A 25143-nucleotide genomic window follows, 5' to 3' on the forward strand; every position below is an offset into this window, starting at 1 on the left:
GAAGTGTTCTCTTTTCTATATTCTTGAGCATTTTTATGGGATTAGTATTCTTTTTCTTTAAGTGTTTAGCATCAAATTCACCAAGAAAACTATTTGAGCGTGTAAAAAGTTCTTTTTGGTCAAGTTTTTGATAAGAAATAAAAGTTTGTTATTTATATAGGACTTTCAGACGTTTTATTTCCTTTTGTGTCATTTTGTTAAGTTGTACTTTTCAAGATATTTATCCACTTTATCTAAATGGCAAATTTGGGGATTAAAAAATAGATTTATTATTATTGATTTCTACTTAATTCTATGTGGGCGGAGGACACACTCAATATGATTTCATACTTTTTAGAATATTCAAAACTTCATTTATGGTCTATGATATGATGTATTTTGGAGAGTATACTTTGTATTTTTTTTTAATGCTTATTTATTTCTGAGACAGACAGAACACAGTCAGGGGAGGGTCAGAGAGAGAGAGGGAGACACAGAATCCAAAGCAGGCTCCAGGCTCTGAGCTGTCAGCACAGAGCCTGATGTGGGGCTCGAACTCATGAACCATGAGATCATGACCTGAGCTGAAGTCAGATGCTTAACCAACTGAGTCACCCAGGCTCACTTGTATTCTTGAAAAGAATATGTATTCAGCAGTTTGGGGGAGAGTGTTCTATAAATATCAGTTATATCAGGGTGGTCTATGGTGTGTTCAAATCATGCATGCTTTTACTTTTTTTTGTCTATTTCTGTCAAATTTTTCTTTGTATATTTTGAAATTCTGTTACTAGGTACATCTACTTCTATGATTGTCTTCCTGATGAAAGGACCCCACTACATTATCAAACGACTCTTGATCTCTGGTAATACCTTTTTTCTTGAAATATACTTTATCTGATATCAGTACACCTACTCCAGCTTTAAGCTTACTGATTGCATGTATATATAAATACATTTATGTACATGTATATAAATTTATCCCAACATATCTGTATCTTTATGTTTAAACTGTTGTAAACATCATGTAGTTGGTTTTGATTTTTCGATCAATTCTGATCATCTCTATGTTTTAATTAGCATTTGGTCTACTAACTTTCATTTTTTTAAAAATGTTTATTTATTTATTTTGAGAGAGACAGAGCACAAGCAGGGGAGGGGCAGAGAGAGAGGGAAGAGAGAGAATCTCAAGCAGGGTCCACACAGTCAGTGCTCAGAGCCTGATGTGGGGCTTAAACTCTTGAAACTGTGAGATCATGACCTGAGCTGAAATCCACAGTTGGACGCTTAACTCACTGAGCCACACAGGTGCCCGAGTCCATGAACATTTAATGTAATTGTTGATATGGTTGGATTTAGGTCTGTCATTTTATTTGTTTGTCTCCTGTGGGTGGCTTCCCTGTTCCTTCTTTCTCGACTTCTTGTGGATTATTTGAGTATTTCTGAGAAATCCATTTAAATTTATTTTTTGACTTTTCAGCGCTTTTAAAAACACTTTGCTGTGTTAAGGGTTGCTTCAGGAATTATAACGTATACTTTACCTTTTCACAGTCTACTTAGAGTTATTCTTGTACCGCTTATGTAAAATGTAGGAAATTTCAATCCATTCGGTTCCCTTTACTTTCTTACTGTTTATATTTATCATATGTGTTACATATCCATGTGCTATAAACCTCAGAACAAAATGGTTAAAATTTTACTTTAAACTGTCATTAATATTTTAAAGCAATTGGGAGAAATATTGTTTTCATTAAAACCTGTACTTAACCATTTGTGATGTCTTTCATTCCTTCCTGAAGATCTAAGTTTCCATCTGGTATAGTTTCCCTCAGTCTTTGTAATTTCCTCTGGCATTTTGTATGTTGCAGGCCTCCTAGCAACAAATTCTTTTCAGTTTCCATTATCTGACAATATCTTAATTTTGCTTTCATTTTTGAAGGGTGTTTTCTTTGAATATAAGATTTGGGGTTATTGGCTACTTTTTTTTTTCGTTCTAGTACTTTGACAATGTTCTCCTCTCTTTGAACTCTGTGGTTACAGGTGGAAGTCACTGACAGCTCAGATTACTGTTCCCCGTATGTTATGTGTCATTTTTCTCTATTTTAAGGTTTCTATATTTGCTTTTTAGAAGGTTAGCGGGGCACGATTTTCGTTGTATTTATCTTGCTTAGGATCTGCTGAGCTTCTGGTATTTCCAAGTTTGGGAATTGCGCAGCCCTTATATCTTTAAATATATTCTCTGCTGTGTTCTCTCTCTTCTCCTTCTGAGATTCGGATGACCTGTATGCTCGAACTTTTCATGTTTTCCCATAGTTCATTTGAGTCTTTTGTTGTAATTTATAAAATATTTTTTTTCCTCTTGGATAGTTTTTATGTATGTACAGATTCACTGGCTGTTTTTTCCTCTCATCTCATTCAATTTTTCCCATTCTGTACATTTGTAATTTCAGATCTTTTTTTTTTCGTATTTTTAGAATCTCTTTTGATTCGCTTGCTAGTTTCTCTTTCTTTGAATTTCTCCTATCTTTTAATCCATTGCAATTATTTTTGCTTTATGTCCTTGAGCATATGTAAGTAGCTGCTTTACAATTCTTGTCTGGGGGCTCCTGGGTGGCTCAGTCAGTCGAGCATCTGATTCTTGATTTCAACTGAGGTCATGATCCCAGGGTCATGGGAACTGAGCCCTGCATCATGCTCAGCATGGAACCTGCTCAAGATTCTCTCTCTCTCTCTGCCCTTCTCCCCTGCTCCTACTCTCTTTCTCTCCCCCTCTCCCTCTCTCTCAAATAAAAAAATAAAATAAAATTCTCGTCTGCTAATTCTTTATCTGGATCATCTTGGGGGCATTTCCTGCCAATTGTCTTTTGAGAAACTGGTTACTTTTTTCCTGTTTATATATAAGTCACCTAATTTTTGGATTGTATCCTGAACATGGTGAATGTTATATTGTGGAGCCTCTGGTTTTTGTAATATTCCTCCAGAGTTGATTTTCTCTTTTATAAGAGCCTACATCTCAGTTGAGTTCATTTACTTCAGCTGAACTGTTCAGCGCTCGTCCACGTGTGCGTGTTTTAGTTGTCAGCAGGTGTTTGTGGAGCACATCTGCAGAGTCACCTCCCCCTCTCTGGCTGTCTTCTTTCTAGGATTATCCCCTTGCTGTCTGGCAGCTGTGGGCACCCATAATGATGTCTTCTTCTTCAGGCCAGAAAGACTACTTTTTGTTTTTTGCATTCAAAGTGTTGCCCAACCTTCGTGGGACACCGGGGTCTTATTCTCAGGCTAGATGCTTTGGAAAATAGAGAATCAACACAGTGCTATTCCTGTCTTCCCTGGGTCAGCTCCTCTCTGGTTTTGGCCTGCTCTTGATGGATGCCAATGCAATGCCAACGCAAGGCACAATCAATAAATATATATTCAACGAAAGATTGTGGAGCAGGTTATTATAGCATACAATAAGGCAAGAGTACGTCCTGATATGATGTTAAATTGTGCTTGCTGCTCTGCATGAAAAAGCCATTTATTTGTCTATTTATGTTAGATTTTAAACCTTGTCCACTGGTGTAAGTGTTTCTACCTTTTCAGAAAGATTTTATTAGAAGTGATTAAATCCCCCCCCAAAGATTCTTAGAAGGATCCTGTTCACTTTCATAAGACATTGATTTACATGGGACATGTTTTTGGGTATCAGACAATTAACACATTTAGCAGGTTGCACTGTTCATTTGCTCATTAAGTCATTCACTCATATGGGACACCTGGGTGGCTCAGTCGGTTAAGCTTCTGACTCTTGACTTTGGCTCAGGTCCTGATCCCACGGTTCATGGGTTCCAACCCCATATTGGTCTCTGCGCTGGCCGTGCACAGCCTGCTTGGGATTCTCTCTTTCTGCCTCTCTCCAACTGGTGCTCTCTCCCTCTCTCTCAAAATAAATAAACTTAAAAAAATTTATTCACTCATTCAAAAATGTTTTTGAGTCCAGGTCTGTGCCAGACTCTATGGACACAAATATGAACAAGCAAATTCCCAAACTAATAACGATGCCTCCTGACTCCCAACATTCCCTATGGACCATGTCTGTGATTTTGTCTTTCCTCTTGAAGCCAGTTATCTTTTTTTGCCTTAAGCTATTATCCTGTAAAAATCAAATCAAAAAAACCCCCCGTTATTCTATTCTTTGAAGTCATTTATAAAAGTCGTTACCAAACCACAGTGCTCCGTCTTCGAGCACTGTCCTGAATGAATTCGGGTGAATCCACTCACAGTGCCCATCAGCACCTATACTGAGCATCAGGAAACACACACCAGCGCTTTTGATGTAATGTTCAGACATCAGGACTGCTCACTCAGCCACGATGAGTCTTTAGACGACAGCCAGTTGCTATTAATAGAATGAACTCTGGCGGGAAACAACACTCTGGCCAGCCGGTTTTTATGTGCACATGCACATCGAGGGACTAATACTCTCTGCTTGTAGCCTGTGATGGAGTTTTACAGAAGGGAGAATGAAAGACCCTGCTAGTGAGCAGGCTGCAGTCTCTAGCTGTGTTTGCTTGGCACACACATTTAAGACCCATGTATTCCAAGTAGGCCAACCTACATTTCTTTTTTTTTAATTTTTTTTAACATTTATTCATATTTTGAGAGAATGTGAGTGGGGGAGGGGCAGAGAGAGAGGGAGACACAGAATCCGAAGCAGGCTTCAGGCTCTGAAGCACAGAGCCCGATGCGGGGCTCGAACTCACAGACCGTGAGATCCTGACCTGAGCTGAAGTCGGAAGCTTAACCGACTGAGCCACCCAGGTGCCCCCCAACTACATTTCTGTTTGCAAGGGTTGGGTTTTTGCTCTGAAGTGTTGATGGGTCTCCAGTTTTGTAGAGAATGCTCCTAAGAGCATGAACTCTGTGGCACTCCTAGCCTCCTCTGAACACGGGCTAACTCTGTTTCTGAACCAGAAGCTTTCAGGTAAAGAGAGAAGTTCATGGTGAAAAGCCATTGGCATGAATGGAAAGCATCCACCAAGCAGCAGGTGATCACGGGAAACTGACAACATGTAGTGTGCAAAGTGTTTGATATATATATATATCCAGTAAAGGCATCCTTTGTAAAGAACTTCTGCAAACCAATATGGAAAAGGCAGACATATCGCAGGATGAATGTATAAAAGCTTAAGTAGGGTTTTCAAAAAGGAGGCTATCCAAATGGTTAATAAACACGAGGAAAAGCCCTGAATCTCACTGGTTTTTAGGGGAATAGAAAATAAAACCACAATAATATATCATTACGCACACACCAGAAGGGGTAAGATTTTAAAGCCTGACCCTACCAAGTGTCGGTAAGAGTTTGAAACGACGGAACCTCTCATACACGGAATTGTTACGACCACCTTGGAAACCTGCTTCTCAGTAGCTCCTAAACTTGAACATACACCCAGCAGTTCCAGCAGGTAGATTACAGAAATGCAGATAGGTGTGTACCCCAGACAGGTACACGTGTTTGTAGCATCACTGTGCGGAATAGCCCACACTGGAAACAACCCATGCCCGTCAACAGCAGAAGGGGTAACTTAATGGTGGACTTCTCCTAAAATGGAATATTCTACAGCAGTAAGACGGAACTAAATCTTTTCCTCTTCCTCAGCAAACGTACATGCCTTCATCCAGAAACACCAAATCAATAAATAAGTGTCTAGTGAAACTCAGATTAAAATTATCTCACATTGTGATAATCAGTAATCTCTTAAATGATCTGGACTTTCTTGTGCTAACTAATTTCTTTAAAATCTAATAACTTGGACAGGCGTTTGACTTGGTCTGATCCAGCCAAGAAAGTGAATATGGCCTTCTGATTCAATTTCTGTCTCTGTATGTCTGTCTGGTTTTTCTTTCCTTTCCTTCCTTTCTTCCTTTCTTCCTTTCTTTCTTTCTTTCTTTCTTTCTTTCTTTCTTTCTTTCTTTCTTTCCTTTTGTTCTTTCTTTTCCTTCCTTCCTTCCTTCCTTCCTTCCTTCCTTCCTTCCTTCCTTCCTTGTCTGTCTGTCTTATATGTGCTTTTGAGGGACTTCTTGTTTTTTTAATTGAATAGGTAAAGCTTTGTTTTATTGACATGTTGCACTAGACCTGTTGAAGGTGAAACTTTAGGAAAATACATGGGTTAGATTGTGGGTCTAAAGAGCTCATGATCATATATTCCTGGATGGAACAATGATCTTGATGGGTCTTAGGCCATAGGTAATATTCGTAGCTTCCAGTAACCCCTTTGAAGAGGCCTTGACACAGACCAGGGGAAAGGATATATATGTGCCTCAGGATAAATCCAAGGTGGCCATATCACACTGAAGGCTGCAATAGTGTAAGTCTTCTGTGAAGAAGACTTCTTTTTATATAATTAACCATAATATTTTCCCATGGGAACATGTACTCATCTTTTTTTAAAATTTTTAAATTTTTTTTTTATTTTTTGAGAGAGAGAGAGAGAGAGAGAGAGAGAGAGCAAGCAGGGGAGAAGGGAAGACAGAATCCCAAGCAGGCTCTGTGCTGTCAGTGCAGAGCCCAACACAAGGCTCCATCCCATGACTGTGATATCACGACCTGAGCCGAAATCAAGAGTTGGACACTGAACCAACTGAGTCACCAGTCGCCCCAGTTTCCTCATCTTTTTGAACATGCAGTTTAAAATTTTTTTTCATGTTTATTTTTGAGAGAGAGAATGGAGAGAGAGAGAGAGAGAAATAGTGTGAGTGGGGGAGGGACAGAGAGAGAGGAAGACACAGAATCCAAAGCAGGCTCCAGGCCCTGAGCTGTCAGCACAGGGCCGGATGTGGGGCTTGAACTCATGAACTGTGAGATTATGACCCAAACAAAAGTTGGACGCTTAACCAACGGAGCCACCCAGACGTCCCTTGAACATGCAGTTTTGAGTAGAGTAGCTTTCAAGGGACTAACATTATTAATGTATGCAGAACTCTTATAATAATGTGTACAATCCATAGAGATACAAATTTAATTTGCTTAGGAGCAGACAGTTATCCAGTAAGGGGCACATCTCCATCTAGAGCTGCATTGTCTTTAAAATGAAATGTGCAAATTTCATATATTGAAAAAAAAAAAAAAGAAATGTGCATGGCTATCTATTTGACCTTCATAAATACAGCATACTTTTGTAGTGCTTGCTAAAACACAGTCTTCTTTGTGTCCTCCCTCCCTGCCCATTAATCATTAATTGCCTTTATTCTTTCCTTGAATTATTTCTTTTGCTTATATTATTTGTACCTATCAGGGTACCATCATTCATTCATTCAGCTGCTCATTCATTTATTCATAATTTATCAAATATTTATTGAGAGCTTACTCTGTGCCAGTCACAGTGCAAGTTCCTGGAGATGGAATTGTAATTAGGTCACAGTTTCGGGCCTCCATGACCTCCCCATCCTATAAGAGAGGCTAGTAGATAAATACATCTTTGAAATGCAGCGAGCTCAGTGCTCTACAAGGTATCGTGGTAAGAGAAAGGGTTGCTTAGTTCAGCTTCCGAGTCCAGGGAGGTTGGGTTGGATGGAAGAATTAGAAAGAATGGTCTATCTATCTACCATTTGCAGAGGTTAGATACTTGGGTTGAGTCTGGCAAAAGAATGTTGTAGGACGTACTTCACGTAGAGGGAACAATACGTAACTCCAAGTAATTTGTTATGAGCAGATCACAGTTAATGCCAAAAGGGCTAAAGACACATAACAATGGCTAATATGCTTTAACATCAAGTCTCAGAAACTGTTCATAGTATTTTATTTATTTTATTTTTATTTTAAAATAGTCTTTTTTAAATATGAAATTTATTGTCAAATTGGTTTTTAATTCCCTTGCCTTTGGAGATGTGTCAAGTAAGGAATTGCTGCGGCTGAGGTCAGAGAGGTTTTTTCCTGCTTCCTCCTCTAGGGTTTTGATGGTTTCCTGTCTCACATTCAGGTCCTTTATCCATTTCGAGTTTATTTTTGTGAATGGTGTGAGAAAGTGGTCTATTTCAACCTTCTGCATGTTGCTGTCCAGTTCTCCCAGCACCATTTGTTAAAGGGACTGTCTTTTTTCCGGTGGATATTCTTTCCTGCTTTGTCAAAGATGAGTTGGCCATACTTTTGTGGGTCTAATTCTGGGGTTTCTATTCTATTCCATTGGCTATGTGTCTGTTTTTGTGCCAATACCATGCTGTCTTGATGATCACAGCTTTGTAGTAGAGGCTAAAGTCTGGGATTGTGATACCTCCCGCTTTGGTCTTCTTCTTCAATATTACTTTGGCTGTTCGGGGTCTTTTGTGGTTCCATACGTTCTTAGTATTTTATATATAGCAACTGTTTTCACCTTCTCAACAACCTGTATGGTAGTTACTCTTCTCATTTTTTCATAGATGAGGAAATTGAGTCCAAAAGGCTTAAATAATTTGTCCAGTTAACAGTATATGGTAATTGGTGACGCCAGGATTTGAACTCTCAAGTTCTCTGCCACATTGCTTCCTAAATAGGAAATATGAGTTTGGAGAAAGATCTTGGAGGGCCTATCTTAGTCCATTTGGAATCAGTTCTTTATATTATGGAAACCCCTTGGAGAGTTTTAAGGATGGCAGTGGCATGATAAAATGTGCATCAGAAAATTCACTCAGCATCCCTGGGGAGGATAAAAATTAGGGAGAGCAATTTTAGAGGCAGGGAGATCAACTATTTATCTGATCCCTGTTTTATTGCAAAATTAAATGAAGGAGACTTATAAAGGTTATACGAGACACAGTAAGAAAACTAGATTACAAGTAGGGAGATAAAGAGAAAAAAGGATACGGATAGGAAATGGTACCAGCGTTAAGACAGAGGCCGCAAACGTGTGGTACTGTGCTGTATGTTGGTTAGGGATCGACTGCAAGCTTAGTTCTAAGCCACCAGGATGAAGAATTTATTTATTTAGAAGGAGGGAGGGTGAGAGGGAGGAAGAGTAGGGGGAGGGGAAGAGAGAAAGGGAGAGAGAGAATCCCAAGCAGGCTCTACGCTCAGCATGGAGCCCGGTGCAGGGCTGGATCTCCTGACTGTGAGATCCTGACTCGAGCCAAAATCAAGAGTCAGACGCTCAACTGGCTGAACCACCCAGGCGCCCACATGCTACACCTCTTTCTGCTGACTTGGCTTAATATAGTGGTCAAGCCTGGAAGACAGTATTTTATAAACATTATTACCGTTAGCCCGTGTTTGGGTAGATCCCGGGTAGCAGAGAGTTCACAATTCTGTGTCTGAATAAGCTCTGAATGAGCACTTTCTGTGCCCTACCCCATTCCACTGCTTACGCCTGCACTCCTCAACACATATTCTGCTGGGCCGTGAACCGCGGGACAGGGCTGAGAGTAGAGACCCAAAGGCAGGATCAATATTATCATAAGAAAAACATGTCCATCTGTGCTAACACAGAGCCAGCATGTGCAGGCAAGACCAAAAGTTCTACGCCATATAGCACGACCACGTAAATTTCAGTCGGGAAAAACCACTGAAGCAGGTGCAAGCGAATGCCCACCAGAGTCGTAACTCCGTAAAACATCCAGAAGGCTGGGTTTGAGCAGGACGGCCCCCTGGCGTGTCTTCCAAGATTAATCGTTTGTGAAATGCAAGCCAAAGTGACTGTTGCAATGTGCTATGAGGAATTATTTGCTGCAAAAATAGTGGTTCCTCTGAAATTCTTCCTGCTGGCAACTATTGAGACAACAGGGTCAATTTCTTCTTCAGGCCCACCTTGCTCATCATTAGAAACCATAAAGCAATAAGTCTATCTCCTTCAAAAGTGGTATCTGATTATCAGGGAACAAGCGTAAAAGGTCATGGTATACATTTGTCTTGAAAGAAATAGGTCAAAAGAAACATTTTGACTTATGGGAAAGTATTAGCGGAGTTCATGCTGCAGAATGCTGACTCTTCCACTCGCTGAATAATGGGAACTTGAGCAGCAGAAACCAGGGCGTCTACACTGAGAGTGAGTGGCTTTTAAGCCATAATCAGTTCCTGCCTTTGGACTTACCGGACGAGGACAAGGAGATAGGAGATAGCAAAAGTCACAGATGATCTGGCATCCGTCCTTTTGGATGTCTCTGGAGCTGTTACACACACTAGGATAGCCTGAAGTGGGTTGACCCAAGCACACACTTTCTCACCTTGCTTCCATCGTCTCCCTTGTTTTTTGGGTAGATTGACCTGAGAAACCCTGGTCAGCAGTTTTGTAAAGCAAGAAACCTGCATTTTTTTTTTTTTTTTTTTTGGAATCAGCATATGGTTTTGAAAGCATTTCCAAAAGACAAGAAAGAGGAGAATTCTGGAGAAGTTTTTTTTTTTTTAAATGCCGTATTTTACAGCACTCAGGATAGTTAATTGGGAGACTTTTATCAGTCTTTTAAGAAACAGATCATTCCAATGCTGTTAAAACGGATCCAGAGTTAGAGTATTTGGGTCGAACTTCTAAGGCACTGTGTTCATTTCCATGAGGTTGGCATGGCACTGATGGCCAAATATGGCGAAAAACAAAACAACCATAGATTAGTCTCCCATAGGAGTGAAGAAGTGAAAATACACAAAACTCTCACCAATTTAAATACACTCGCTTATAAGAACTACACTTACCAGTATCCAAGTCAGTTTAACAAAGAAACGAAGGAATCGTTTAACAGAATACCCATGAGTAAAATTTTGCACTTAGCACATTAATAGACTAAAAAAGAAAACATAAATAGATGCTGAAAATTAATATATTCAAGCTTCATTTGTGGTAAAAATATTAGTAAACAATGTTAAAAAGTGCTCTTAATATGGTAAGGAATTTCTATCGTAAATCTGTAGCAAACATCATACTAACTGGTCACACAATAGAGACATTAACCTAATATTTTTCTTCTCATTTTTTTAAAGTAAACTCTATACCAAACGCGGGGCTTGAACTCATGTTGCTGAGATCAAGAATCATGTGCTTCACCGACTGAGCCAGCCAGGTGCCCCAATATTAATTTAATATTAAAAAATATGACATAGATGCTTTCTCCCACTGCTGTTTATTCCATGGTGTCATGGAATTTTTAGACGAGAAAATAAGCTTTTAAAAAGGGTACCAGAGAGGAAATTACAAAATCGTCATTGTTTTCAAATGTTAGGTTATCTACCTAGAACCAACTGCAAATACTGTTAGGTGTAATAGTGGAGTATGGTAAAATTACCAGATAAAGGGGAGAAAAAGTTCCAAGTAAATATTTTAATGGAGAACTTATAATATACTAAGACATAAGTAATAAATAAAAACAATAGGCAACGAAAAAACTATGTGGAGAATTAAAATAGGGTTATATGAGAGGAAGTCACTGAGAGGCTAAAGATGGAAGGTTGGGGACAGCTTTATTTAGGAAGTGATGTTTAAACTGATATTTGAATGCCCCCAAAGGATCCAGTCACGAAGAAAAGTACTTCTCACTGACGGAACCGTGAGCCAGTAGATTTGTGTTGATTAAACTGCTAAGGTGGTGGTAATTTGTTGTCAGAAAAAAAAATAGCATTGAGTTGAGAGGCCTGCAGGAGAAATGGGCTCATTAGGTATAGCCAGATTTCTCTATGTTTTAAAAAAAAATTAATATTTACTTATTTTTGAGAAAGAGAGAGAGATGAGCACAAGCAGGAGAGGGCAGAGAGCGAGGGAGACACAGAATCTGAAGCAGCTCTAGCCTCTGAGCTATCAGAGCCCAATGCAGGGCTCGAGCTCATGAACCAAGAGATCATGACCTGAGCCAAAGTTGGACGCATAACTGACCAAGCCACCCAGGCGCCCCCAGGTTTCTGATATAAAAGAGGATGAGGGACACTTGATACAAGATCAAGGTGATGGAGGGAAAGAACAGGTGTATAGTACAGGGGTGTTGGAGGTCAAGGAATTATGGGATGCTGGGTCAGATAAACGAATGGCTTGGGGGGCTTGCCATTCTAGTAGTGCGTGAGGTTAACAGGAGCGTGAGGCATGATGGGGGAAATCCTGAATGTTAGGGAAGTGGGCAGCTAGACGGGAAGTATGGGGCCACTGGGTCATTATTCTCTTCTGTGGTCCCTGGTGGTGTGATAGCAAAGAGGCGAGTAAAGTTCTCTTGGAAACTGTTCTCTTGGTGATGGAACTACTGCTTTTGTCTTTCCGCAGAGGTGGTGTAGGGGGCTGGGAGATAAGTGATCTCACTGGAAGCAGGAGCCTAGGAACTGCCTCTTCCTTGTAGAGAGTGTTAGGTGTGGAGAGACACAACATACTGAAAGACGTAACAGACACTAAATATAATGATGATATAATTGACCTCGGTTTATAACGCAGAGAGAGTGGATCTCTCGGTTATTGACCTTCATTTCCATATCTTCCCATCTTGTAATGCTTCAGTCTACTGCTTAAAATCCTTAACATCATACTTACCGGGGAAACACTGAAAACTTTCCCCCTGAGGTCAAGAGTGACGCAGAGGTGTTTGCTCTCACCAGTTCTATTCAACGTAGTATTGGAGGTTCTTGCCAAAGGATTTATGAAGAAAATATGAAATAAACGACATCTAGATTGAAAAGGAAGAAGTAAAAACATTTATGTTTGTATATAAAGAATCCTAAGGAACACCCCCCCCCCACACACACAAATAATAAACTGTTAGAGCTAATAAAGAAGTTCAGGGGCACCTGGGTGGCACAGTCAGTTAAGCATCCAACTTTGGCTCAGGTCATGGTCTCACAGTTCATGAGTTCGAGCCCTGTGTCGGGCTGTCCACTGTCAGCACAGAGCCTGCTTTGGATCTTCTGCCCGCCCCCTTTCTCTGCCCAGCCCCCATTGGTTCTCTCTCTCTCTCTCTCTCTCTCTCTCTCTCTCTCTCAAAATAAATAAATGAATGAATAAATAAATAAATAAATAAATAAAGTTCAGCAAGTTTGCAATATACAGGATCAACACACAAAACTAAGTTGCATTTCTAAACACTGAACAATGTGATGATAATATTTTAAAATTCCAAATTGTTTGAACATAACTATAAAATACTAAGAGTTGATTTAACAGAAGAAGTGCAAGAAACAATGAAAGCTCTAAAACATTTTTGAAAGAAATTAGATAAGACCTAAATAAATGGAGAGACATCTTGTGTTAATGGGGGGGGAAGACTTAATGTTGTCAAGATGACATACTTATCAAACTGACCTGCGGATTCAGTGCAATCTCTGTCGAAAGTCCAACTGCCCCTTTTGCAGAAATGGACAAGTTGATCCTGAAATTTATATGGAAATGCAAGGAACCCAGAATAGACAAAATAATCTTGCAGAAGAAGAAGAAAATTGGAAGACTCACACTCCTCAATTACAAAACTTACTACAAAGCTATAGTAATCAAGACCGTGTGGAACTGGCATAAGACTAGACATGTAGGTCAATGGACTAGAATTGGAAGTTCAGAAATAAACCCATACATCTATGATCAGTTGATTTTTCGACAAGGGTGTCAAGTTAGTTAAGCGGGGAAAGAATAGTCTTTTCAGCAAATAGTACTGGGACAACCGGATGTCTACATTAAAAAATGAATTTGGATCACCTCACTGTATACAAAAATTAACTCAAAGTGGATAAAAGTCTAAGATTTAAAACTATAAAACTCTTAGAAGAAAACTTTGGTTTAAATCTTGTGACCATGGATTAGGCAATGGTTTCTTAAATATAATACCTAAGGCAAAGCCTCTAAAGGAAAAAAAAACATGTATTAGACTTTATCAAAATTAAAAACTTTTATGAATCAACAGAGAGAACCAAGACAATGAAAAGCCAACTCACAGAGAGAGACAAAATATTTTTGAAAATCACTATCGGATAAGAGTCTAGGATTTGGAATATACAAAGAACTCTTACAACTCAATAATGAAAAGACAAATAATAATTAAAATATGAGCTAAGGATATGAGTGGACATTTCTCCAAAGAAGATATCAAATGGCCAATAATGATAGTAATACTAACAGCAAAAAGACCAAATAAGACTAGTGTTGGAGAGGATGTGGAGAAACTGGAAACCTCATATGTTGCTGGTGGGAATGTAACATGGTGTAGCTGTGGTTGAAAACAGTTTTACAGTTCCTCAAAAATTTAAGCATAGAGTTACCATATAATCTCACAATTCTACTCCTCGGTACGTACCCAAGAGAACTGAAAACACGTTCAAACAAAACCTTGTGTAGGAATGTTCATAGCAGCATTATTCATGATAGTAAAAAAAATGGAAGCAACCCAACTGGTCAGTGGATAATCTCATGAATAGATAAACAAATTGTGGCATATCCATACATTTGAATATTATTCAGCCATACAAAGGAGGGAGGTATTAGAACATGGCATGGATGAACCTTGAGCATATCATGCTAAGTAGAAACAGCCAGACACAAAGATCACACTTCATGTGACTCCATATGTTTGAAAAGTCCAGAACAGGCAAATACATAGAGACAAAGGAAATTAGTGGTTAACAGGGGCTGGAGGGAGGGAGGAATGGGGAGTGACTGTTGATGGGGATGGGGTTTCTTTTCAGGATGATGACAATGTTCTGGAATTAGATAGTGATGATGGTTGTACAGCCTTGTGAATTAAAAATATCACTGAATTGCACATTCTAAAATGGTGAATTTTATGGTGTGTGAATTACATCTCAAAAAAAAATCCTTGGTGAAAACCAGGCTCATTGTCATGGTGGGCCGGAGATCATACTTTCTATGACTTGAATGCATTTCAGCTGTCTTGTAGCAATCCTTAATGCGTGCTAGATGCTGGAGAGTTTCCATCGAGATGGTGGACCAGGAATGCTTTTTGAAAGCCAGAAAGGATCCAGAGGTATCACTTCTGATCATTCCGTCACAAATGCTTTGGGATTTTTATCTATTTTTATTTTTAGAAAATGTTTATTTATTTTGAGATAGAGGGGGAGAGAAAATGAGCAGGGGAGGGGCAGAGAGAGAGGGTGAGAGCACAGAGCCCGACGCGGGGCTCGAGCCCATGAACCGCAAGATCATGACCTGAACTGAAATCAAGAGTTGGACACTTAACCCGACTCAGCCACCCAGATGCCCCTGGATTTTTAAATTCATTATTATTTCTTTTTGGTGCCAGAGACAGCAGAGTTCCCAGGGACTGGTCCATAGTTACATGGGTGTTGAGAGCGAGGACTGAAATATCCATTTTGCTGACATCATCTGTAGCTGAACATGTGTGGCCCTGGAACCAGCAGCCACAGCACCAGCTCCGATTCCCCAATTCCTGATCATGACTGAGACGGTGGCTTCAGTGGAGGGTCATTTTGGAGTGGGTGCCGCTCCTTAAAGATCAGCCTCGCAGCTGCTCACAAAGCCCTTCCAGTTTTTTCTAAGCTCTTGTTTCTCCAAAGGAAATGTCTTTTTTTCCTTAGATGGAATGATTTCTGCTCCTTCAGCTCTAGACTGATGGATGAACATGGTATATGAAGCTCCCACTCACATCCTCCTCCTGTCCTTCCTGGCCGCACACTTTATGTCCCAGCTCCATCAGACTAGGGTCATTTCCCTCACATACCCTGCTTGTGCGTGCCTCTGTGTCTTTGCGCCTGTCGTTACTCCATCCTGGGTCATCTCGATCTTACTTCTCTGCCTACCTATGTTTTGAGCCTCTGGAAGTCTGGAATCATCTCCGGGAAGTCTCTTGAAGTACCCTTCTTCCCCTCCAAGTCTGGCAGGTGCTCTTTCTTCCTACACATTGTCTCCATGACACCCTGTTATATTTGCAACACTCCGCTTGTAAGTGGAGACTATGAGCACCTCGAGGGGCAGAACCTCTTCCTGCTTTTCTTTGTTACCCTCTAACTCGGCAGCCTAGAACGATTCTAGTGTTCATCCATGCTTTCTTTTCTGAATTGAACTTGTGCCTTTTAGCATTCCTACTGATTTTTTGTGTGTGTAACTCTATAGAAGAAGTGAACACCAGCCGGAGAAAGTAAATTAAAATACCTGAATATATACTATATACTATATAGCTTTATATATGTAGTATATAAATTATACTATATATTTAGTGTATATATATATATACATACACTATATATATATATACTATATATAGTATAGTATTCCCTAGAGGACAATTTCAGTGCGCTGAAATGTACATGCACACGATTCATTTTCCGTGCCTTTCAATTCAGTATAATACTAAGTGGTTGTTACCACTTCAAGGCATAGAAGACATATACTATGTGTCTCTCTCTTTTTTTTTGTAAAAATAACTTTTATTTTCTTATTAAAATTTATACATATGAATCACTGAAACCTTTAAAAAATGAGGACAAGGGAGGAGATAAACCATGATTCTACCTACCACTTAAAAAAAACACAAACTATTAAAGTTTATGTGCTGATGCTTCCAGACACTTGTTTCCTTATAAAATTAGAGTTATACAAAATATTTTATTTAAACATGTCATTTAAAACACGTAAGGACCAACTACCCACGTTAACATCAGTTTTGGCAATTCCATGGCATTCCCATGTGGATTACCACCATCTACTTAATTAATCCCCCATTGCTTGACGTTTAATGTTTTCCAATTTTTCCAAAGTACAAGCAGCACCACAGTGGAGAGAATTGTAATTAAATCCTTCCACACAGACATTATTATATTCTAAGGGTAAACTCCTCAAACTGAAATTACTGGGTCAGAGGGCATGATTATTTTAACAACTTGTGCTATCCATTACCAAATTGTCCTTCCAAAATGTCCTATCGTCTACACTCTCATCGTATAAGAGTATTATCTCTCTGGATGTTAGCATTCACTAAAAACATAGAAAAGTATCCGCACAGATTTAAATGACAGAAAGGTTAGTTATCTCTTTGTGAGTCTTTGGCGATATTATCCTTCTGTTAAATATGGTAGCATGTTTCCAGTTTGTAATGTCGTACGTTTGTGTCCTTTCAAAGAATAGATTGCAGATGTATTTGGTTTTTTTCTTCAGTGGTTCCTGTCATTGGTATCCTGCCTGGAAAACGTATCCAAATGTTCTGCGGCCCAAGTTAACCTAACAATTTACCTTTATGTTATCCCTCTTATGCTTTCATTTTTCTTTTACAAATGAAATTTTAACCTACTAATAATTTTTAGAGGGAGAAGTGAGAGGTAAATATGTAACGATTTTAAATGTTTATCCAATTGTCTCAACACAATTATTGAGCAAACCATTTTGTCCCCTCTTATTTGTGTTTTCCTAGTTACAGAGTAACTCAAATTATTTGAAAAATCGCATGGTGCTCTTTAAAAACATGCTCATCTAAACATTAAAGAGTCTTTTTGTGACTGCGGTAAAAATGCAAGTGCTTTATCAGATCGAGTCTCTTTTTTTAAAAAAAATATTTTTATTTTTTTAAAGTATATTTACTAGAGAGAGAGAGAGGGAGTGTGCATGAGCGGGGGAGGGGCAGAGAGAGAGGGAGAGAGAGAGAATCCCAAGCAGGCTTCATGCTGTCAGTGCAGAACCTGACTTGGCACTCCCAAATGCCATGACCTGAGCGGAAAGCAAGAGTCAGTGGCTCAACCAACTGAGCCACCCAGGTGCCCCTAGATCAAGTCTCTTAAAGGACTTTTGGATTCCTTCATAAAATGAGAGGGGTGGTGGCAAAATTATCATTTGCCTGTGAAGCTCCTATCATCTTGTCCTTTCTTCAAACCTAGAATTTCTTGGAAAATTCCAAGACGAAGTCACCTGCATTAAATGGCACTAGAAAAAACGTTTCCTAGTTGTTCCCTAATGGCAAAAGAATATTGAAAGTATTCTACATTTAAAAATTCTCAGGGCACTTGGGTGGCTCAGCTGGTTAAGCCTCAGACTTTGGCTCATGATCGCGTGGTTCTTGGGTTCAAGCCCCATGTTGGGCTCTGTGCTGACAGTTCAGAGCCCGGAGCCTGCTTCAGGTTCTGTGTCTCCCCCTCTCTCTACTCCTTCCCTGCTTCTGCTCTGTCTCTCTCTATCTCTCAAAAATAAATAAATGTTAAAAAATTTAAAAAAGATTCTAGATGGTGTATCTATCGAGTTACCACTTTGGAAAATAAAACATTAACTGATCCTTCCTAAATCATTGATTTTTGTGAAAACTGGTGGAACATGGAGCTGGGTTCACTCAATAACTGATTAGAGTGTTTCTTGTTGTACCTTTATGTACACAAAGGAGCAGAAACATTAAATTATATCTTTCTCAAGGGGAATTGAAGCATTCATTGAATTAATAAGCATATTTAAGTGGTGTTGGAAATTACTTTTGAATAAGAGATGTAGTCAAATGCCTAATGGTTTTAATGGTATTTTGAGGTCTACTACTCACATCTAGGAATTGTCTTTTTTTTTTTTTTAACTTTTAAGCGTTTATTCATTTTTGAGAGAGACAGACAGAGTGCGACAGACACAGGGAGGGGCAGAGAGAGAGAGGAAGACACAGGACCCGAAGCAGGCCCCAGGCTCTGAGCTGTCAGCCCAGAGCCAGAGGTGGGGCTTGAACCCATGAACCGTGAGATCATGACCTGAGCCAAAGTTGGATGCTTAACTGACTGAGCTGCCCAGGCGCTCTATGGAATTTTCTTTTTCAAATAGTGGCAGTGCTGTGAATAAAGGTACATGTGCTATAAAGGAATGTATGAACGAACAGAAAGGAATGAGAAAACGGAATATGTGGTGTGACATAAAAATAGGATAGGGAACCCTCATGCTAGGATGGTTAGACCAGTCCTCAAACTTTCTTGTTCATGAGTCGTCCTGGAATCTCGCAAAGATACATACTCGGATCCAGATTCTGGGCGTAGGCCTGAGAGTCTATGTTTCCGACAAGCTTCAGGTGATGCTAAGGCGCTGGTCCATGGAGCACCCTTTGGGCCGCAATGATATGCAGAAACTTGGGTTCTTTTTAGTTCTGCAATTCTCGGCTTAACTAACAGGAAGAGATTCTTTGTTTACTTGGTAAAGAGATAACTTTGGGTGTAATTTTTCCAAGTCTATTTCTATTTCAACGTGTGAATCATCCACACATCCAGAATCTTGACCCGCAAATAAATTACTTACCACCTGAAGGTAATAAGGAAGGTGATCGCATGTGCTCAGATTTCTCCAGCTGGAAATAGCCAACAGAACTTGGGTAGTGCTGAGCAAGGAAAACGCTGTTACAGCTTACGCGCAGGAGAGTCTCATGCAATCTCGTACACCGGGTGGTAAACGATCGGTATCTGCAGGGAGCCGTCCAGACTCCATAAGAGCTGCTTCTGATTTGCCCAGAGTTTCAGAAACCGTGACCATTTTTTGGTATGTTTTCTAATCAGTGGTAATATTATCAGCATGTGTGAGAGGCGTGTCGGTATGAATGCGCGTGTGTATGAATTGGCAGATAATTTAAGGTTTTTGGAATAAGCGTTATAAGGCAAATGTAGTAAACTAAAGATAATCCCAATTTTGCAGATTTCCACTTGTGGGGAGATTGATGGAAGACACTAAAGGTCTAGGGCCAGACCTGCTCTTTTAACTAACTCTCAGGTCTTAGAGAAATCACTTAAAACCCAGGCTTTAGGTCCTCCTTGAGTAAGTAGTTAGGTGATAGGACCTCAAGGGTCTTTCAAGTCCATAATTTCATAAAAGAGTTTGGTTTAAAACCTCAGATTAGTTTTGAGCCAGAGTGTCAGCTTAAAAAAAACAGCAAACAAAAAAACACTTCTTGATTTCTGAGTCTGACAATTGTTTGTGATAAGAACACAAAAGGAAGCTCCGTTCTTTTGGAAATTGTCAGTGTACTTTTCATTCCCATGTAGTCGACTTGGTTTTTTTCTTCTGGCTTTTTTCATGTTTTTTGTCTTTGTTTTGGCATATTTGTCTTTGTTTTGGCTTGTTTTGGCATTGCAATTTTACCAGAGTGTATCTAAATACAGAATTTTATTTTCCTTTATCCTGACGGTAACTCTTGCTTCTTGTATATGAAGATGCATATTTTCCGTAATTTCAGTTCCGATGTTGTCATCCATTATATTTCTCTCCTTGTTGCTCTATTCCCTTCTCATACAATTCTTATGAAGGCTAAATTAGATCTTATTATGGCCTCGGTCTCTTAACTGATTTCACATTTTCTGTGTCTTCGTCTTTCTCAGAGGCAATCTATAAGGTTGCCCAGCATGTGTTTTCTGTTTCATTCTTTCTTCAGCTGCATCTAATCTGTTTTTTTATTTTTATTAAAATTTTTTTTTTATTTTTGAGAGAGCATCAGTGGGGGAGGGGCAGAGAGAGAGGGGGGGACAGGAAGCAGGCTCTGTGCTGATAGCAACAAGCCCAATGCAGGGTTCGAACTCCTGAACTGGGAGATCGTGACCTGAGCCGCAATCTGATGCTCAACCGACTGAGCCACCCAGGTATCTCTGTAATCTGTTTTTTTTTTTTTTCAATTGAAAATTTTCTCACAAATCTGTTTTAAACTCATCTATGGTTGTAGTTTTTAATTTAATTTCTAAAATTTCTATTTGGTTCTATTCCAGTACCTCTTTCATTTTAAAGACATGTATTATACTAACAATAAATTATCTGAAAAAGAGACAAAGAAAATGATCCTGTTTGCAATAACATTAAAAACAATAAAATACTTAGGAATAAATTTAACCAAGAAAGGGAAGGATCTCGACACTGAAATCCACAAAACACTGATGAAAGAAATTGAACAAGACACGCAAAAAATAGAAAGGTATTCTGGGTTCATGGCTTGGAAGAATTAATATTGTTCAAATGTCCCTGCTGCCCCAAACCATCTATAGACTCAGTGTAATCCCTATCAAGATTCCAGTGGTATTTTTACAGAAGTAGAAAAAACATTTCTGAAACTTCTATGGAATCACAAAAGACCCCAAACAGCCGACGTAGTCCTGACAAAGAAGAACAAAGCTGGATGCCTCACACTTCCTAACCTTTCAGCTGTGTTATAAAGCTGCAGTAATCAAAACAGTATGGTTCTGGCATAAAAGCAGGTACCTGGACCACTGGAACAGAATAGAAAGCCCAGAAATAAACGCTTGCATGCATGGTCAATTCATTCATGACAGCTGGAGTTTGAAGTAGGCTTTTTTTTTAAGTTTATTTTTATTTATTTTGAAAGACAGAGAGCAGAGGATGGGCAGAGAGAGGAGAGAAAATCCTAAGCAGGCTCCGTGCTGTCAGCACAGAGCCCAACGCGGGGTTCGAACCCACGAACAGTGAGTTCACGACCTGAGCCGAAGTCAGGAGTCACGCTTAACCCACCGAGCCACCCAGGTGCCCCGAAATAGGCTTGTAAGAGTAACTAAGGTTAAGCTGCAAAAGTCGGGAATATTTACACCTTACTGCTTTGAAAACAGGATCTCAGAGCTCGCGTATGGAGAAATTTTGAAATGCCTCTGTCTGTCTTCTTCCTCTTTGCTTTTACTTGTCGTAGGGAGCTGTGCGATGCGGCGTGATGAAAATAGAGGGTAGCGATCGGGACAGAGGTGAGGTGACGCAAACATCCAGGTAACTCTGAGCGTCAGGATCGCTGTGGAGAGAAGAGGCATCAGGAGCCCTTCCTCATGACAAGCGGTGAGGAACAGACGAGGTGAAGGTCGTGAAAGTGTGCCACAAGGATGGCTAGCTGCTCCCTGGAGCAATTCTCCCCAGTTGAATCCCCAGTTGTCCACATTGGAGCAATTATCCCCAATTGAATAACTACAAGAAGACAGTTTATAGTCTTTCGAAGCCACCAGGAGAGAGCTGGTGATCGGAGAAAATGCCGCCCAGACAGCACGTAGACTCTACAGTTTTTAGTCACTCTAAAGATACATTCGCAGTGAAATGAAATTGAAATCTAAGAGAAGCAGCTTCCTGAGGAAGAGTAGGAGGATTTTGCCTGTTTCTGTGGAGAAATGAGGAAGACAGGTTTTTCTTTTGACCTCCTACCATAACTGGGAAAACCTTTTATAAACCCAAAGATCCCAACCGTTTGCCAGAGCAGAAAAAAAAAAGTCAATTAAAAATACCAAGTGTTCAGTGGACACTTTGATATCTGTAATGCTCCGAGGTTTCACAGTCTTTCTTTTTTATGTGGTTTAGGGAGCTACCTCTGTGACTGTATTGATTCACTTGTTTAATTCAGTAAGTGTGTATCAATCCCATCCTATGTGCTGAGTGCCGTGCTAGAAGCAGTAGACGAGTGTATGATCAGAAAGAGTTGGGATTAAAAACAGAACAAGATCCGCTCCTATTTTCCTAGAATTCCTAGGGCTCTCTGAGCACCTGGTCACTTTCCCACCTTGAGAAATGGCGGGGGGCGGGGGGAGCTGAAGGATTACTCAGACAAGCATCTCAAATAAATTTGAGGGAGCATTGGGTGTCTAGGGGAGCTATTCGGGAGGTGGAGTGCTAATTTGCTAAAGACAGGATGAAAAGTTACTTCCTTCTGATTTGAAAATATTGGTCACAGAGGTGTTTAAAGTTTCATTACGGAGTTAGTTTCAGTGTTTATTCTTTCTGCCGTGGTCATGTGTGGAGAGAAGGATATGGAAGAAAAGAGGCAATGGTTAAAAACATTTTAAAGCTGATTCAGAGGCTAGAGACATGAGCGAAGTTTGTCCGTTTACTTTGTTTTGTTTTTGACGGTGGGTATGGCAAATAGGCCATGTACTTGAGTTTGAACTTGAGTCTGAACTTGAGTGATGTGTGTCTGAACGCGAGTGATGCCGTTGGTGGTTGCGGTCATGTCGCCAGCATTGGTCCCTGCTGTGTACCAGGTCTCCTGCGGGAATCAAAGACAAAGAGGTCACAGTTCCTGCGCCTCATGGGTGTGATATCTTGCACAATGAGTAAGATGGGGGTGCAAATCAGAGAAGAAGCAAAAGGCTGTAAGAGAGGCACAACGTGCTCTTGGGGTGGTGGGGGTGATAACATCTACCAGTTGGGGGCCATCAGGAAAAGTACCATGGAGGTGGTGGCGTTTGAAATGGACATTATAAGTTACGTCGTATTTTGAGTGGCAGAAGGGGAGCTGTGTCACTTCAGAAGTCCCGCTCTTGAATTTCACATCGCTACTTCCCCATAATTATAAACCCTTTTTGGAGATCAGCTGGTCCTTAGTTTGGCTATCTGGTATATGTTTGGGGGGTGGTTTGGGAAGGTGCCTGGGTGGGGGTAGACATCCTTGAAGGTTTGAGCAGAGCTGTGCAATGACTGTGCATGTGCTTCATTAATTGTAACCTGGAAGCAGTGTGAACTCACTTCAGTTATGAGAGCAGATTGCAGTGGAGAGATGGTCACAGTTGTCAAGATGTAATGAAACCATAGAATGAGCAAAGTCAAGGAGTCAAAGAGTTCTTAGGCTTGGCACCAAAAGATGGTCAGGTTCCTCTTGACACCAAAAGGAAAAAACGATCAGTTGGATCTCATCAAAATTGGAAGCTTTTACTTTGTGGAATATCCTGTTAAAAGGATGAAAAGTCAAACTACAGAATGGGAGAAAAATATTTGCACACCACATGTATGTATATAACAAAGGACCAGGATCTAGAATATAAGGACTCTCAAAACCCAACAGTTAAAAAATAGTTTAAAAAAAATAGTTTAAAAACACATGAACAGAAGAGGATATACAGATGGTAAATAAACACATAAAAAATATTCAGCATCATTAGTCATCAGGGAAGTGCACATTGAACCCACGATGTGATAACACCACACGACTATAAACATGTCTACAGCAAAAAATAGTGACAACACCAGATGCTTTGAGGATGTGGAGAAATTGGATTATTTGTCCATTGCTGATGGGAATGTGAAATGGCACCATCACTCTGGAAAGCAATTTGGTGTGTCTTATAAAACTATATGTGCAATTATCATCCTTCTAAAAGTTTAGTAAAATGGTATTCACAAGAAATGAACAACAGAAAAGTGTTGAGGTCAAATGCCATGCAGAGTTACTATGAGAAAAAAGGCAAGTAAGGGGCAAAACAACATCATCACCAACCATGAAAGCATGCTAGAAAGATAACACGCTCCAAAATATGTCTGTAAGTTTAGATTTTTTTAAAAAATTCAGAGAAATTATCCCAAATAGCCAAAGCAATCTTGAAAAAGAAAACCAAAGCAGGAGGCATCACAACCCCAGACTTCAAGCTATACTACAAAGCTGTAATCATCAAGACAGTATGGTACTGGCACAAGAACAGAAACTCAGATCAATGGAACAGAATAGAGAACCCACAAATGGACCCACAAACATATGGCCAACTAACCTTTGACAAAGCAGGAAATAATATCCAATGGAATAAAGACAGTCTCTTCAGCAAGTGGTGCTGGGAAAACTGGACAGCGACATGCAGAAAAATGAACCTGGACCACTTTCTTACACCATACACAAAAATAAACTCAAAATGGATGAAAGACCTCAATGTAAGACAGGAAGCCATCAAAATCCTCGAGGAGAAAGCGGGCAGAAACCTCTTTGACCTTGGCCACAGCAACTTTTACTCACCGCGTCTCGGGAGGCAAGGGAAACAAAAACAAAGATGAATAGCTGGGACCTCATCAAAATAAAAAGCTTCTGCACAGCGAAGGAAACAATCAGCAAAACTAAAAGGCAACCGACAGAATGGGAGAAGATATTTGCAAATGACATGTCAGATAAAGAGTTAGTATCCAAAATCTATAAAGAACTTCTCAAACTCAACACCCAAAAAACAATCCAGTGAAGAAAAGACATGGGCAAAAGACATGAATAGACACTTCTTCAAAGAAGACATCCAGATGGCCAACCAACACGTGAAAAAATGCTCAACATCACTCATCATCAGGGAAATACAAATCAAAACCACAATGAGATACCACCTTACACCTGTCAGAATTGCTAACGTTAACAACTCAGGCAACAACAGATGTTGGTGAGGATGCAGAGAAAGAGGATCTCTTTTGCGTGGTTGGTGGGAATGCAAGCTGGTGCAGCCACTCTGGAAAACAGTATGGAGGTTCCTCAAAAAACTAAAAATAGAACTACCCTACAACCCAGCAATTGCACTACTAGTCATTTATCCACGGGATACAGGTGTGCTGTTTCGAAGGGACACATGCACCCCCATGTTTATAC

The 25143-nt window shown here is 40.0% G+C and overlaps 1 protein-coding gene across 1 annotated transcript in view; it reads left to right on the plus strand.

Annotated features, from left to right (window-relative positions):
• Positions 1-25143, plus strand: part of LOC102953168 (histone-arginine methyltransferase CARM1-like) — a 186421-nt gene that overhangs the window by 11886 nt on the left and 149392 nt on the right. Inside the window, exon 2 of the mRNA XM_015542955.2 lies at positions 771-842. Coding sequence (XP_015398441.2) covers positions 785-842 — 58 coding nt within the window. The 5' untranslated portion in view covers positions 771-784. The remainder of the gene's footprint in view (positions 1-770; positions 843-25143) is intronic.

Source organism: Panthera tigris, chromosome D4 (assembly GCF_018350195.1).
Source record: "Panthera tigris isolate Pti1 chromosome D4, P.tigris_Pti1_mat1.1, whole genome shotgun sequence".
Classification (NCBI taxonomy): Eukaryota; Metazoa; Chordata; class Mammalia; order Carnivora; family Felidae; genus Panthera; species Panthera tigris.